The following is a 16621-nucleotide window of genomic DNA, read 5'->3' as shown; positions in this document are numbered from 1 at the left end:
TTATAAATATTTATAAAAATTCTATAAATAAGTTATAAATTTATGCAAAATTACTTTATTTTTTGTAATAAAAAGAATTATACTTTGTATAGGATTAAATAACCATGAAAACACCTATAATATAAATCGACTAAGGGGAAAGATTTCCTAATCCTACCACTATAAGGAAAGCCTCTTCCATCATAGAATAAATAAACAAATTTCTCTTTCTGAAAAAACTAACAAGAAAAGAAAATACACCATGAATCGGAACAACGGGCCGTTGACTCCTCGCAAAGCCATCTTCAGGAAGAGAAAGGAAACATTGAAGAAGAAAGCAGAAGAGCTCTCCTCCCTGTGCGGTGTTCCAGTTTGCCTAATCTGTTATCAACCAGATGGGAAGATCGATACATGGCCCGAAGATAAGAAGGAGGTTGATGATATTCTCATGAAATATACACGTGAAGAAAACATAAACCTGCAGCCTGCAGTAGGGTTTTTGGACGCAGAGAACAACAATCAAGCTTCTGTGGTGATCAAGAACGAGAACAGGAAAGAAAAGAAGGAGAAGAAGAAGAAGAAAGTGTTTGAAACATGGGACACAAGGCTTGATAACTTACCTGAGGAATCTTTAATGGATATTTTGACGGTGTTGGAGGAGAAGGAAGAGATTTTGGAGGAAAGAATATTGCAGGTAGATAAGTCTAATTCCTATCCTGATTCTAATAGTAATACAGAAGATGATAACGATGATTTTAGGATTTTAGCAAGAAAATCCAACCAAGAAACCTTAGAGTTTTTGCAACTTTAGATATGTTGACAAGAACAACAAATTGATCAAGTTGTTTCCTTAAACCTTTTCTTTTTCTTTAATTTTTATTATCATTCTTGTAATTTTTTCTTTTAATTATGTCTTATATTTTGGCACGTAGATAATTAAAGTTCCTCAAGAAATTGAGAATTAAAGTTTCATAATATATATGCATGTTTGTATTTTCTAGCATATGAAAAACTGAATAAATAATTTAACAGAAAATATTTTTTATTAAAATAATTAAAAATTTTACTTTATTTTAAAGAGAGGATTTTATAGTCTTTAATAATTTTATTAAAACGTGAAAATATTTATACATATATAATAAATACATATTATTAATTTAATATTAAAAAATATTTTCATATATAAGTTATTTTTCATTGAATACATAATGTTTTAAAGATTAAATGTAACCTTTGATTTGCAATTTGCAAATGTACCATAATCTTGATCAATTTAATTACAATAAAAAAAATTATAATTAAGATTTATCTTATAATAATAGATTATGATGCAATTTGATTTGATTTAGAGTCAAATTAAAATTAACTTGACTTAATTTAATATTTAAATGGAATGAATTTTATAGAAATAAACCGAATTAAAATTATTTCTCTTTTATCCAGTCGAATTGATCGATTATAAATCAACTTGACATTTTTTATTTTTAAAAAAATTTAAAAAAAAATTATAGTTGAGTTGATTCCAACCGAACCAAAATTAAATCAGTATCCTCTATTATACAATTTTAAACCGTTAATTTCATGAATCGAAGATGTTAGTTCAATTTAAAAATCGGACTAAAATCAAAGCGTGGCAGTCTTTTGGGCCTTTCAAATGTAGCCTTTTGAGAGTAGGAAGGAGACGAGACATTACTCCATAATCAGCTGTGCCAAGGGCAACGACCCAAACCAACAATTTTTTTTTTTCAAAAAAAGAGGGGGCATTTTCGGAAATATGAGATGAAAAATAGGGATTGGAACTTTTAATCACGTGCATATAAACGCTTTATGCACGTAGCAGCTCAAAGGAACGATTCTGGTTGCCGCTTCACAAACTGAGCTCCTTTAGACGAGAGGAAGGAAGAAAATGGTAATTTCCATTGGCCTCTGTGCTTCATTTCATCTCTGTTTTATCTGATTTCTCTTTTTGCTTGGGAAGAAATTTGATAACTTGAAAAAGGAATTAAAAAATCGGAGGATTTTTCCATTTTATGTTCATAATAGGATCTGTTTGCTTCCTTGGTGCAAAAATACGCAGAGATCTTCATATTTTCTTAGTTTAGGTGTTTGAAGTAGATAAGGCTGCATTGACAGGAGCTTTATGCTAATTTTTCTCTTTATTGAATACAAAACAGTGATGAACTTGTCATCTAATCGCGTTTGATTACTTTGCTTTTACTTTCATTTGCTGGTATTTGGAATGTGTATTGGTGGGTAGGTTTTTTTTTTTTTTTTTAATTTTTAATTTGGTCTTTCTGTTGGTGAACTTGAATTGTGAATTTCAATGGCTACCATTGGTAGAGCTATCTCTTGTGGTTGTTTTTAGTTAAGCTAGACTTTATAGTTTTAATGACAGCAATTGGTGATGGAAGTCATGGTTTGTTAGGAATGTTATCCCACATTGGAAAAATATAAGATTGAAATATAAGATTGAATGGGTAAATATAAGTTGTTGGGTTGCAACTAATCAAATGTGTAAAGCAACTTAATAATTTATGTAAACCCATATTAATAATGAATTAATCGTTACTTGACTAACACTCTCTCAAAATTTAACATAGTTGAGCATAATTCAAACACAATATGAATAATTTACACCCATTAGGAGTTTTCAGCATTTGGTGTGTTTTCGATTCTTTTTAACTTGAAAAGTTGATGGGAATATGAAAACTTTATTAAAATTTCTGGAAGGGGAATTTGTAAATGTCATTTTAAGTAATTTTGGAAATTTGACTCAGTGGACAGCTTGATACATTTTGATGTTGTGGAGTTTGGATACTTTGACGTTTTCTCAATGCAAGTAGTTGACATGTAATCAAGTTACTTTGTTGTGACTAGGGTTAGAACAAAATGACTTTAACAATGTGCTTCAGGATATGGTCTGCTGAGCTTAGTTTTTTTTATTCAGCCAAATCATCTTTCTTGTTGGAGAGCTACATTTCAGTTGCTTCAGCATTTGGAATCTGTTCATCTAAACAAGCTGTTAATTTTATAATTATAGTTAGAAAGCTGATGAGGCCTAAATGCAGTTGCTTGTAGTAACTGAGTAAGCCAAATGCTGGACTTTATTTTATTTTTAAGGAAATTGGATAGCCTTCAAATAGAGCCTACATTTTGTTTGGGGAAACATGGCTTGTCTTGGTTATGTAATATACCATGATATCTCTGAGTGGTTGCTACTTGCTAAATAAATGCTTTTCTTTTTTACCATATATTGATAGTTTCTTTTTGTAATCATATGCATTTTCTTTTATCCAACATCTTATCAAACTTTTGTAGTACCCAATAATCAAAATTCCCTAGTAGTTTGTGATTATGCCTTGCTTTCTCATCAACAGCCGAAGCAAATCCATGAAATCAAGGATTTCCTTCTTACAGCAAGAAGGAAGGATGCCCGTTCTGTCAAGATCAAGCGAAGCAAAGATGTGGTGAAGTTCAAGGTTTGCTGCTCCAAGTACCTTTATACACTTTGTGTGTTTGACTCTGAGAAGGCTGACAAGTTGAAACAATCTCTTCCCCTTGGTATGAACGTTTACCCCTTCTATTCTTTTCTTTTTTTTTTTCTTCTTTTGGTAGTTCAGTAGTACAACATGACCTAGAAGCATTACACATTTCGAGGATTTAATCCAAAATCTTTTAGAATGGAGAAAGAGAATCCATATAGCCAACCTCAAATTTTTGGAATAAAGGTTTAGTTGAGTTGAGTTGGTAGTTCAGTAGCTACTAGCTAGTTGTATAATGTACTGTGATCTTGATATCATTATTTTGTGATCAAGTTTGTTCCGTGCAAATAGACTTCTTGTACATGTATGAGTTTAATCCACATGCTCAAAAAATAGATTTGCTTAAATTTTATTTTCTCTTTGTTCAATGCAATAGATTGTTTGGGCTTAGAACTTTGCTCTCCTTTTGCTTTTCTCTCACTTTCTGAGATCTCTGGACAATAGGAAGGGTTGAATTTTTGGTCCCTAAAACATGTTTTAGGTTATGTCTAATCATCCGTTCATATCTTTTGCTTGTAGGTTTGAGTGTGCAAGACCTGTGAAGAAGGAAACAGAGTTTTGGCCTTATGAGAATTAAGGATCTAATTTTACGCCTTTCTAGGTTGGGTTTTTTTTTCTTATGATTTTTGAAAAACATTGTTTTGATTTTACCGTACAGCCATATGACCGGTCATATTATATGGTAGTGAGTGTTGGGCAATGAAAGAGTCATATATGTCTAAGATGAGAGTTGCGGAGATAAGAATGTTAAGTTGGATTAGTGGCCATACTAGACTAGATAAAGTCTGTAATTAGAGTATTAGAAAAAATGTATGAGTAGTGCCAATTGAGGATAAGTTGAGAAAAGGGATATTGAGGTGGTTTGGTCATGTGAAGTATAGACATACGGAGGCTCCAGTTAAATAAGTAGAGCACATTGGGTTAGAGGATAAAAGAAAAGAAATGGTAGACTTAAACTGACTTAGGGGAGAGTATTACAACATGACTTAGAAGCATTACACATTTCCGAGGATTTAACCCAAATCGTTTACAGTGGAGAAAGAGAATCTATGTGGTCGACCCCAATAAATTTTTGGGATAAAGGCTTAGTTGAGTTGAGTTGCATTGTTTTGATTTTGTCAGTCATATATTTGTATACTTGTGGAGACTTGAGACCTTTACCTAAGTAACTTATGATCATGAGCTTTTAGATTTGTGGTGTTGGAGAATTCAAAGATTGTGGGAAATTATTGTTCTTCTTTTTTTCGTAGAAATTATTGGTAGCCTCTTTCTGTAGGGTATGTGATTCCTTGATATGACTCCGTATTCCAGCCAGTTACCTAAATATATGGACATGGATGCTTGATTTCATTAGCATATGACACATCTGAACCCTTTATTAAGATACGAAAACATATATAGCATTTAAAATATTTAGGTATTAATCATTAAATCTTTTGTTAAGATTATTAATATTTTTTATATTATTTATTAAAGTGTATAAAAAGGTCCTTCATATAAGAGCAAGAAGAATTTAAAAATAATAATAATAAAATGAAAAATGTTTGTTAATTATATAAATTTTATGTATCTATAAAAATTTGTAAATCAAACGGTGCCCAAGCAGGCCATACTCCTTTTTTGAAATTCATCTCATTCATAGCTTAAATGAGATTGAAATCGTTGAAATTTAAATTAATTAAAACTATTCTTGAGCTAAACAGTTAAAATTCAAACTAAAACTAGATTAGAATTGAACTAAAAGAGTACATTTTAGTCCTCGAATCTTGAATTGTTGTACCCTACGTCTAGAGTTATTAATTAACTTTCAACGTTTCTGTTGAATCTAAATAAAAACAACAATTTAAGAATAAACAAATTTATTTAAAAAAAACTCCAAGCAATGTACAAGTTTTGATTTTCATTTTTTCTTGGTTCTGTTTTAGGGTTTAGCCCATAGTGTCTGTCACTTCATTGGCCTGCCTCTCTGAACAGGGGAAGGTTGACTTTCTTGCTGTTCGATATTGGGTTCACTCTCTGCATTATTGGGTACGTGTAAATGGATTTTTTTGTGGGTTGGGCATTTTGGTGTTGTGGGTTTGGGCTGCCTATTTTCTTTGTTTTTTCATCCTTTTTTCGGTTGCATGTCTTGCATGATGACTATGGGGGGCAATTGGAGTCAGTGTGAGCTTCTTTTCTTCTATGGCGTGATGTTTAATCTCTTTTGGTGGTGGTAGCTTGTGGGATCTAACTAAATGGCCGACTCAAAAGACCCTACCATCGTTGTCCTTTACCATCTTTAGCGCTAATTCGATGGTCCCTTAGTTTTTTCGAAGGGGTTCTAGCAGCTTACCCTTGCGAGATCTTACTCCCTTTGCTTGCACCAGGCTATGCTTGCTTTGTTTTTCTCCTAAGAAAATCCTATTTTTTTATTAGTGTTTATTTTTCATGAGGAGAGGTGGAGGTTGTAGATGTGTTGGATGCATAATTTGCTTTTGCTGCCTAAGGTTTTACGTGGGATTGGGCTCTGTTTTGGGATGGGTAGAATAGGCTACTGGTTGTTGGGCTAAATTTTTGAGTCTCAATTTGTATTATATCCTCTGTTAGGCCGACCTATGAACTGGATTAGGTCTTTTTTAATGAACTATCCTTGATCTTTGAGAAAAAAAAAATCATAAAAACCAAAAACTGGGAGCCTTGGGTTGTATACAAAAACAGAAAAGATACATGATATAAAAAAAAATTATTGAGAGGTTTCTAGAGAGAGAAGTTTCTCTCAAAGTTTTGATGGGTTTGATTTTTCCCATGTAAGCCGAGCAGTTTTTGATTGCTTCCTTTGCCCTTTGGGCTGGGAGGGCTCTTTATTTTGCGCCAATAAGGACCATGTCCCTCCCATTCGGATTTGGTGTGTAAATAGTATTGGCTTGGTCTTTTTTTGCTGATTTTGGTGGAGTTTCTTGGTGAGGGAGACATGCAGAAACTCAAGTATCTAGGCGAGCTGGGTATGGTCAAGCTCCGTTTGGGTCTGTTTGAAGGCAAGGTCTAGAAGCTACCACTACTTAGAGGGGAGAGTTTCTTGCATGGTTTGATATTTTTCTTGCATGGGTCTAAAATGTCTCAAAATGCACGCCCACTCTCACAAAGTTTGAAAAAAAAAAAAAAAAAGTAATTTTCTTATATTTGAAGGCAACCAAAACTAAACATTGCTTAAAAAAAAAAAAAAAGATAAACACAATAATTTTTCATAAAATAAGAAAAGGATATAAAAAATAGATAATAATAAAGTCAGTATAATATGAATTATGCGTTTTAAATTATATGAAAAATAATTCAATATAATTATTTCGATTGATAAAATAATTTTTCAGATGCCAAAACTATATGAAAATAAAAGATGGAGGAAATCTAAAGTATAAATTATATAATGAAATTTATTTAATATATATATATATGATTGAGTGGGTAGGTGACGTACAGCAGCCGTGGCCCAGAACCAAATAATTGAATCTGAAAACCTATGAAATCTTCAAAAGAATATTTTTCCTAACGCGTTAATTGATTTATCAAATGGGTCTCCTCAAAATACGACTAAATGCCTCCATTTTTCAAGCTTTCCACTTTCTGACCCACCCTAACAAGCCTATATATAATTAATTAACTGCAACTAGCTAGCAATAACTAAAATTATCATTATTATTATTTTGTTTTTATTAAAACCTAATTAAGTTTCTCAATTAACTAGGAACAACTACCTTATCAATATTAATTTCCAACCATCCATCTTGATTTAATTCGAATCCTCAAAATGTATGTTCACATGGAGCTAATAAGGCCATAGGCAAAAACAAAAACTAACTTAATGTGTATTTAATTAATTAAGAGTAGTAATTAAATAATAGAGTGGTTTAACCTAATTATTTGGATTAATATGGCCAACCACAATAAATCAAATACCTATACACTATATCACGTGATCACTACCCATGTAGACTAGGGTAAGGTTAATTGGAGACCAAGACTCGTTGCTTGATGGATCACGCCACTACTATATCGTATACTCATGTCACCTATTTCTTTTATTTCATCATAATATGTCAAATATTAATTCTTTTTATTTTTTTATTATTTTATATAGTATAATATGTTTATATTTTAAATGGGATCGAAAAGCAGAAGGGTAAAAATTCAAGTATAAGTACCTTAAATGAATGATATATTTTTAGTTACCGGATCAAATCAGGTTATACTATATTATATAATTTTTTTTTAAAAAATAATATATAATTATTCATTATGAAAAAAAAAAAATAATTTTAATTTCATCAATAACAACATTTTACTATTGATTTTGTTGGTTTCTCTTCAAAAACTAAAACTAAAACCAAGGGACCAAAAACTAGTAAATCCAAAATCTCATTGAAAGTAACAAATTCAATGTGAGGGTAAGGCAATTCATTATGATGTTGCCTTGCATTTCTAAACAGGATAGAATCAATGCCAACTAGAGTACGATTATAATTATTAATTAACCTTAGTTGCCACAATCTTTACTCTTTGAACATAGAAAGTCTGTCTAGTCTATTGTTCAAATGTGAAGGCTAAAACCATTCAAATGTGAAGTTAGACAACACTTGAAATTGGAAAACATAGCTATGTAATTTCCAAACGAAATTGGAAAAACATAGCTTTACATATAAAAATAATATATATTTTTTGCTTTCAAGTTATCTAATTTTAGAATAGTATGAGAGTCTTGTCTCAAGTACAAAAGAGAGACGGATGCTAAAATAGAAGTCCTCCAGAAAATCAGACTTGGACCGCCAGGACAACACTGTTCATCTGAGACCAAGTACATAGTATTTCTCTGCGTGCCCATTACATTTTCTTGCTAGACGCGTTCGTTAGGATATCTCAACTTGTATATATAAATCTCATGCACACCATCATTACAACCACTCATTAATACACTACTACTACTGCTTCACTTCCTTTGCTTTGTTCATTAGTCGGTAGTCGATCAGTGTCTGTCTTACATAGAGCGTCAGAGATTAAATATTTACATCCTGATAGCTACTAGCTGCTCCTCTCGATCATTTATGGCTTCCGTTGCTGCCTCTTCCTGCAAATATGATGTCTTCCTCAGTTTCAGAGGGGAAGATACTCGAAAAAATTTTACTAGCCATCTCTATGCTGGTTTATGTCAGAAAGGGATTATCACCTTCAAGGATGATCCAGAACTTGAGAGAGGGAAAATCATTTCTCAAGAACTCCTTAAAGCAATTCAAGATTCTAAAATTTCTATCGTTATTTTTTCAAGAAGATATGCTTCTTCCTCGTGGTGCTTGGATGAGCTTGCACAGATTTTCGAGTGCATGAAAACCAAGGGACAAATGGTTATGCCTGTTTTCTACCATGTGAATCCAACTGAAGTGAGAAAACAAACAGGAGAATATGGAAAATCATTTGCTCAACATGAACAAAATTTCAACAACTTGCAGAAGCTTCAAAAATGGAGAATTGCAATGACTGAAATGGCCAATCTCTCTGGTTGGGATTTACAGGACAGGTATAAATATGAAACTCTTGATTTTTCTTGCATAACTTAAATTTTTTTTTTCTTTTTAAATTTGGATATATAATCTTTGATTTATAGAAGAAGCTGTAAAGGCTTCTAGTTGCTTTGGGTTGATCAGCAACCAGTCTCTTTCAGATTATTTTGTGCCTTCAAAATTATTCTATATTGGGTTTGGTTGAAAAGATAGACGTCTTCAACTTTCGCCTAAATTGGGCCTATCACTCGCCTAAATAGCCTTTTTCCTTTTGGCTAGCTCCCTATCACCTTTTACACCACCGTCATAATCACAATAATTACCTTACTACCACCAACACCACCATCACTATTTTCTTCCATCGTTATTACGATAAGACTCAACACATTGCTACCTTTTCTCATTGTCAACTGCCCATCATTTTCAGTACCACCAGAACCAAAAGCTATGTATTATTACAACTAGACTTTTCTCAATTAACGGATTTAGAGATATCATCCAATCACCATCTACCTATTTCACCTAATGAAAAAAAAAAAAAAATGAGTGAAAATTTGTTCAATTTTCTCAATTTGACTAAGACCCTTTAATTTGTTACACAAGATTAAACATAGCTTGAAATTCTTAATCTCTTGATGTTTAGACTTTGATTAATATATCCTGAAGGCTCACCTAGTTGATAATGTACGAACATTTTTATTTACTTAGATATTTGGACTTAATTTATTGATTAATTAGAGAAATAGGGTTTGATTTTTGAAGCTAAGCTAGATTGAGCTCAAGCCAAGGCAAAACTGCTTCAATCCAAATTGTCAACATATACTAAGTTACTAATTTTAAACTACAATTGAAAAAAAAAAAATGCAATCTTGGGAAGATTGTACTGAGTTTTATTTTTATTATTATCATTTGCAAGTTTCAATAAAAGTTGGCTATAACTTAAATCATATTTTCAAAGAACGTGTCATATTGAATTAGTAATTAACTACTCAAGTGATATCCTTTTAGGCAATTGTCTAATATTACGATGACTTTGGGATGCTTACTGAATATGTCTCTATATCTAAATATAATAATATATTAGGATCGTTAAAATTATTCAAAATTTACTTTGATGGTATGAATCATAATAAAATATTGTATGATGAGTTTTAGTAATTTAGTTCAATGATATTTTAGTCATCTTTAGGATTGGAATATCAAATTTAAATCTAAATTCTGGTGAAAAAACTATATAAATAGATCACATTCGTAAATAGTTGAGCTTATATTAGATACACTTGAAAATGGTGCATCAATTATAAACTCAATCTTACATAAGAATAAGTTTAGTAACCTTTAAATCAAATATTTATACCAAGATTTGTGCACTCACTATTTCAATTATGTGCATACTTTAATTTATTTTACATAAATTTTGATATAAATACTTTATATAAGGGCTATTAGCTAGACTCGTTCTTATATAAAGTTGAACATATATTAGATGTATCAAAAGAAAAATATTACTATTTGACATGTCATCAGTCCGGTAATTGTGTGATATTTATTTCCAATAACTTTTGCTTTACAGGCATGAGTCAGAGCTTATTGAAGAAATAGTTAAAGATGTGCTAGGCAAATTGAGAAAATCGAGTTTGGTAGCAAGTGCAGCCAAGAATTTTGTAGGGATGAGTTCACGTTTGGTGGATATGAGCATGTATTTAGACATGGGGCAAATGGAAGATGTTTATTTTATAGGGATATGTGGGATGGGTGGTATTGGAAAAACAACCATTGCTTGGGTTGTCTATGAGGAACTATCTTCTCAATTTGAAGGTAGTAGCTTCCTTGCAAATGTTAGAGAAGTTGACGAGAAGCATGGTTTAATTCCTTTACAAAAACAACTTCTTAGTGAAATTCTAATGGATAGAAGCATTAATATTTGGGATGCTTACAGCGGAACCAATGAGGTCAGAAATAGGTTACACAGGAAAAAGGTTCTTATAGTTCTTGATGATGTCAGTCAATTGGAGCAGTTAAAATTATTAGCTGGTATGCACGATTGGTTTGGGAAGGGAAGTAGGATAATTATAACAAGTAGAGATGAGCATTTATTGAAATGCCATGGAGTAGATAAAATCTATAGGGTTGAGGAATTAAATGATGATGAAGCTCTTCATCTCTTTTGTTTGAAAGCCTTTAAAAATGATAATCCTGCAGGTGATTATGTGGAGCTATCTAATCACTTTGTAAATTATTGTAATGGCCTTCCATTAGCTCTTGATGTTCTTGGTTCTTTTTTGTTTTGTAAATCTGTAAACGAGTGGAGAAGTGCATTGGGTAGATTGAAAGAAGTTCCTAATCAAGAAATCTTGGGTAAGCTTCGTATAAGCTTTGATGGGTTAGAGGAGATTGAGAAGAAAATATTCCTAGATATTGCTTGCTTTTTCAATGGAGAGGATAAAGATCATGTGATGAAAGTATTAGAAAGTTGTGGATTCTATCCGGATATTGGAATAAGAGATCTCATCAACAAATCTCTCATAACCATTTCAAAAGAGAGAATATGGATGCATGATTTACTTAAAGCAATGGGTCGAGAAATTGTTCGTCAACAATCGCCTGAAGAACCAGGAAAAAGAAGTAGATTATGGTTTTATAAGGATGTTAAACGTGTTCTATCAAAGGATAAGGTAATGACTTAATTCTTATGGCCTACAATGCAATTTTCATATGTAGTTTCTTAGTATTCACATTGTTAACTTCAATTTTCAGGGAACAGAACAGATTGAAGGCATAGTCCTAGACTCATGCAATCAAGAAGATGAGCAATTGAGTGCTAAAGCCTTCACAAAGATGAAAAGGCTAAGATTGCTCAAACTTCGAAATTTGCACCTTTCCCACGGCCTTGAGTATCTTTCAAATAAATTAAGATACCTTGAATGGGATGGATATCCTTTCAAATATCTTCCATCTACTTTCCAGCCTGATGATCTTGTTGAGCTCCATATGCGCTGTAGTAACATGGAACAATTGTGGAAGGGAATTATCAAAGTAAGTAACTTGGTCTTTAATGGTGTTACTTTTCAGAGCTTCAACCATTTTGATTTTATTTTATACATTTTTGCAGCCATTAAAGATGTTGAAGTTCATTGATCTAAGTTACTCTATTAACTTAATCAAGACTATAGACTTCAAGGAGGCTCCAAACCTTGAAAAGTTGAATCTTGAAGGTTGCACAAGATTATTGGAGGTTCACCAGTCCATTGGAGGTCTAAAAAGGCTTGTTTTATTGAACTTGAAGGGTTGCAAAAGCCTTGCAAGGCTTCCGAATAGCGTATGTGATTTGAAGTCCCTTAAGTTTCTTAATTTGCATGGATGCTCAAAACTTGAGAAGCTGCCAGAAAGGTTGGGTGATATGACAAGCTTGGAGAAGCTTTATGCAGGTGGGATTAGTACAAGTCAAGGTCCATCAACTAAATTGTGGGATTTTTTTCTCCCTTCAAGGTTGTTGCCATGGAAGAATCAAAATCCAAATCCAAATCCATTGGTCACGATATTGCCTTCTTTGTCAGTGTTACGATTATTGAGGTCATTAGATTTAAGTTACTGCAATCTAGTAGAAGGAGTACTTCCTAGTGATCTGAGCTGCTTCCCATCATTGAGAACACTCAATCTAAGCGGAAATGATTTTGTTAGCATCCCTTCAAGCATTAGTAGACTTTCGAAACTCGAAGATTTTCGGTTTGCTAATTGCAAGAAGCTTCAAGCATTTCCAAATATTCCATCAAGCATTTTATATCTCAGTATGGATGGTTGCACTGCCTTGGAAAGTTTGCTACCCAGAAGCATCAGCAAACAATTTGAACTTGAAAATCTTTGTGCTGCTGTGGATTGCAAGAGGCTTCGGTTATTGCCAGATCTTTCATCAAGCATTTTATATCTAAGTGTGGATGGATTAACAGCACAAGAAACCATCCCAAATCCATTTGGAGCAAACACTACCAAACCTTCATCATTGACTCTGGTAAATTGCTTGAGATTGTTCGAGGTTCAAAGTAAAAACTTGACAGCATTTGCAAGGCTGACAAGTTATCTGCACTACTTGTTAAGGCACAGCTCTCAGGTCTATCTCTATCTCTTTGCACATATGTTCACCATAGATATTATTGTTTTCTCTATAGAGACGTGATAAATACTTTTTCCAATGCAGGGACTCTTTAGTCCAAGCTCTCACATATCCATGTGTTTAGCTGGAACTGAAATTCCAGGTTGGTTCAACTATCAGTCCCCAAGTTCTTCATTAGAAATGCATTTGCCTCCATATTGGTGGGCTACCAAATGGATGGGATTTGCATTTTGTATAGAGTTCGGATTCCATGAGCCTCTGCCAGATTCTTCTACCATTTTCTGTGATTTGCACGCACGCATTGCTCCAAATCAAGATTTGTTTCTGGGTCACTCTACTGTTGAAATCTCTGAGGATATGATTGTTACATCAAATCAACTTTGGTTCAATTACATGCCACGAAGCTCCTTGACTTGTCTAGATTTATGGGAAGCCTGTAATCACCTTAAGGTTACATTTTCCTCAGACCAACTGAGGGTGAAGTATTGCGGGTTCCGCGCAATATATGGTCGAGATCTTGATGATTTAGTAACCTGCAGCAATCCTTTTCAGAATTTAGGGCTCCCCTGTAATGATAAAATTGAGAAGAGTAAGAGAAGCCGTGACGACTATGGTTGTGGCAGTGGAGGGGAACCCAATGAAAGTGGCAATCTCACTGCCAAGAGACAGAGAATGCCTATGGATCCTGACTACTAAGTCATGAACTGAAACTCATGGCCAAAAAGGGACTTCCAAGTTCTTTTCTGTTTTGATGTTTATTGTTTCATTCTGTAATTGTGAGTTGTTTAGTTTATTGCATATTTGTTTCTTGGAAATACTGTGCAATGACAAACGTGAACTGTACTTGTGATTTCAGTCTTGAGCTTTTGAAGTGTAGTTTAATTGGCCTCTGTAACTGATGTCTCTCTCCCTCCATCACCAACCTAGACTTTCCTTTTTTTTTTTTAATTTCTTTCTTTTCCTTTTTTAATTCTTTAATTAAGAATTTCTCGTTTCTTCCTCTTGTCTTCCATGTTTTCTTGTTGTAATGGCTTTTTGCATTGCTCTTTGTTGGGAATCCTTATTCACATTGAGTAAATATAAAATAAAAATTCAAAATATAAATAGTTGAGTTATAAAATTAAATTATTTAATAACTTTGATAGATAATCAACTCGATCAATTATATAAATTCGTATTAATATATTATGTGCTTAGTACTTTATTAGAATCTGATTTGAATTATGAATTTTAGTCGTTAATAAACTGATATAATTAGAACCGTGGCCACAATACGATTAAAAACTTCTACTGGACCAAACCCATGATTTAACGAGAGAGTCTAAGAAAACTAATTCCAAACCCATTAACATAAACTCTAGCCGGGGCGGGTTAGGTGCCCAAATCTAAAACCCGACAGAACCAACGAGGCAAGACGAGGAGAGATACTGGTAGGGAGATCGCAGCAAAGTGAAGCTCATCGCCAGGGCCACACACGGTTACAAAGCCTTCCCATAGAAACCAAAGGCACAAAAACACCCTAAGAAACCAGGTAGCAAAACTTAAATTCAAACCAGCACCATCAAGCACTGAGACCATGGAAGCTAAGCACACAGAGGCTTAAGGGGATAATAGCAGAAGAAGAAAGAGAGCATACATGGCTTCTCATTTTCATATAATCGGAGGGGTAGCCATAGAGATTGACTAGTATTAACCCTCAAGATTCATCTTCTTTAATAAAAAATGCAGATGAAGCACAAACTTAGAAGCCAAGCAGCCAAGGAAGGAGGGAAAAAGTAGATTTGTTGGCCGATTTGGCCAATAGGTCATCAGCTCACTGAACAATTATGAACCGACCTCAAGAACCTTCCTCTTCAAACACATCAAAACAAAATCAGCGTATCAAAATAAAATTATCATGCAAAGCGACAACTAAGCAGTACGAAGAAGAAAGCTCTTCACTTTAAGCTACGATTGCTAAAAACCTACCCAAAAGATCTATATAAAGCCCATCCAACACTGAAGAGCGCTAACCCACTGTCAAGAAAGGAGGGAAGGCAAAGGAGACGCTTGGACGACGAAGCTCCCAAACAAAACCCTCAAAAACATGGGAAAAGCTCTCTGTACAAGGGTAGAGAGAGGAAAAGCAACGGACACTTTTTTATCTCATAGACTATCACACATCAGAAAAATATAAAATGAAAGTAAAAATATATGAGCTGAAACTTATATAGGCTAATATTTAAAACAACACAATCACTTCAGAGTGGAAGACACCTGCAAGAATTTTACCATCTGTCTTTTTGCTGCATTATCTCAGAAAGGAGTTACCACCTTCAAGGATGATCAAGAACTTGAGAAAGGGAAAACCCTTTCTGAAGAACTCATTAATGTCATACAAGAATCGAAAATTTCAATTGATATTTTCTCAGGAAATTATCTTCTTGCATCAACTCGTGGAGATCTTTCAATCCATGAAAACCGAGGGACAATTAGTGTTGCCAGTTCTCTAACCTCCCTAACCCATCAATTTAGTGAATTAAAAAGGTGAAATTTTTGGAGGTTTTCTCTAACAACCTTACCTCCTTTAAAAAAAACTTTCCTCCAAACGCGCTCAATACTTTAAAAATCCATTCCTTACCTTCAAAATCTCCCAAACATAGGGTAAGGCGTGGATCCTCCTGAGGTGTGAAAACAGAGTGGGAGATTTGGAGAATCATTTGCTAAGCATTAACAATTTTTCAAACGAAACGCTAGGAAGGCGCGACAGTGGAGAATTGCAGCCACCTAACTGGCCAATCTCAGTGGATGGGCTTTGCAAGACAGGTCAGAAAACTTCCATTTTTTACATGAATTTTTTGTTTATTTTAATAATGACTAATTGTTCTTGTAAATTCAGTTAAATAGATTTAAAATTACTTAAATCTGCTTGGATGCCATTATTTTCTCTCACCATTCATGTCAATTTTCTTGGATTTATTTTTCCTAGACCTAAAGGGTAGGTGAAAAAAATGGAGTGAAAATTAATTGGTGGCAATATATGGTAATTCAACTTGATGTGCTAAATGCTAATTAAAATATGGAATAGTCAATTTGTCATCCAGAAACTATAATTACATCTAAAGTGCTATTTCTGTTGTACCAAATTGTATATTGTCATGTCTTTGTGTGAACCATGGAAGTATTTGTTACTTTACACGCATGAGTCAGAACTTATTGAAGAAATTGTTAGAAGTACTGAAAAATTGGAGAAAATCAAGTTAAAGATTCTCAATTGAAGCTAAGAATTTTGTTGGAATGAGTTCACTCTCAAGGAAATGAATTTGAATTTAGTTGAAGGGCAGTTGGATGATGCTTATTTTGTGGGGATTTGTGGTATGGGTGGTATAGGGAAGACAACAATTGCTAGAGCTATCTATGCACACCTCTCTTCTCAATTTGAAGGTAGTTGCTTTCTTGCAAATATTAGAGAAGTTCAGGAG

The 16621-nt window shown here is 33.5% G+C and overlaps 3 protein-coding genes across 3 annotated transcripts; all 3 read left to right on the top strand.

The window, feature by feature from the left end:
- The first annotated feature begins 118 nt into the window (after positions 1-118).
- Positions 119-873, top strand: LOC131169637 (agamous-like MADS-box protein AGL103). Its single transcript, XM_058128843.1, has one exon. The coding sequence runs from the start codon at positions 242-244 to the stop codon at positions 788-790; it is 549 nt and encodes a 182-aa protein (XP_057984826.1). The 5' UTR covers positions 119-241; the 3' UTR covers positions 791-873.
- A 951-nt stretch (positions 874-1824) lies between these two features.
- On the top strand, positions 1825-4816 carry LOC110639085 (60S ribosomal protein L38). The gene is made up of 3 exons (XM_021789905.2): positions 1825-1888; positions 3357-3540; positions 4041-4816. The coding sequence occupies exons 1-3, from the start codon at positions 1886-1888 to the stop codon at positions 4061-4063; spliced, it is 210 nt and encodes a 69-aa protein (XP_021645597.1). The 5' UTR covers positions 1825-1885; the 3' UTR covers positions 4064-4816.
- Positions 4817-8399: 3583 nt separating this feature from the next.
- On the top strand, positions 8400-14156 carry LOC110639129 (disease resistance protein RUN1-like). Its single transcript, XM_058128832.1, has 5 exons — positions 8400-9066; positions 10623-11724; positions 11807-12085; positions 12162-13157; positions 13245-14156. The coding sequence occupies exons 1-5, from the start codon at positions 8597-8599 to the stop codon at positions 13854-13856; spliced, it is 3459 nt and encodes a 1152-aa protein (XP_057984815.1). The 5' UTR covers positions 8400-8596; the 3' UTR covers positions 13857-14156.
- Positions 14157-16621: the final 2465 nt, after the last annotated feature.

This window comes from Hevea brasiliensis, chromosome 10 (genome assembly GCF_030052815.1).
Source record: "Hevea brasiliensis isolate MT/VB/25A 57/8 chromosome 10, ASM3005281v1, whole genome shotgun sequence".
In the NCBI taxonomy this organism is placed as follows: domain Eukaryota; kingdom Viridiplantae; phylum Streptophyta; class Magnoliopsida; order Malpighiales; family Euphorbiaceae; genus Hevea; species Hevea brasiliensis.
The sequence above is the reverse complement of the archived record's forward strand: the minus strand, read 5'-3'. Positions and strand labels throughout refer to the sequence as shown.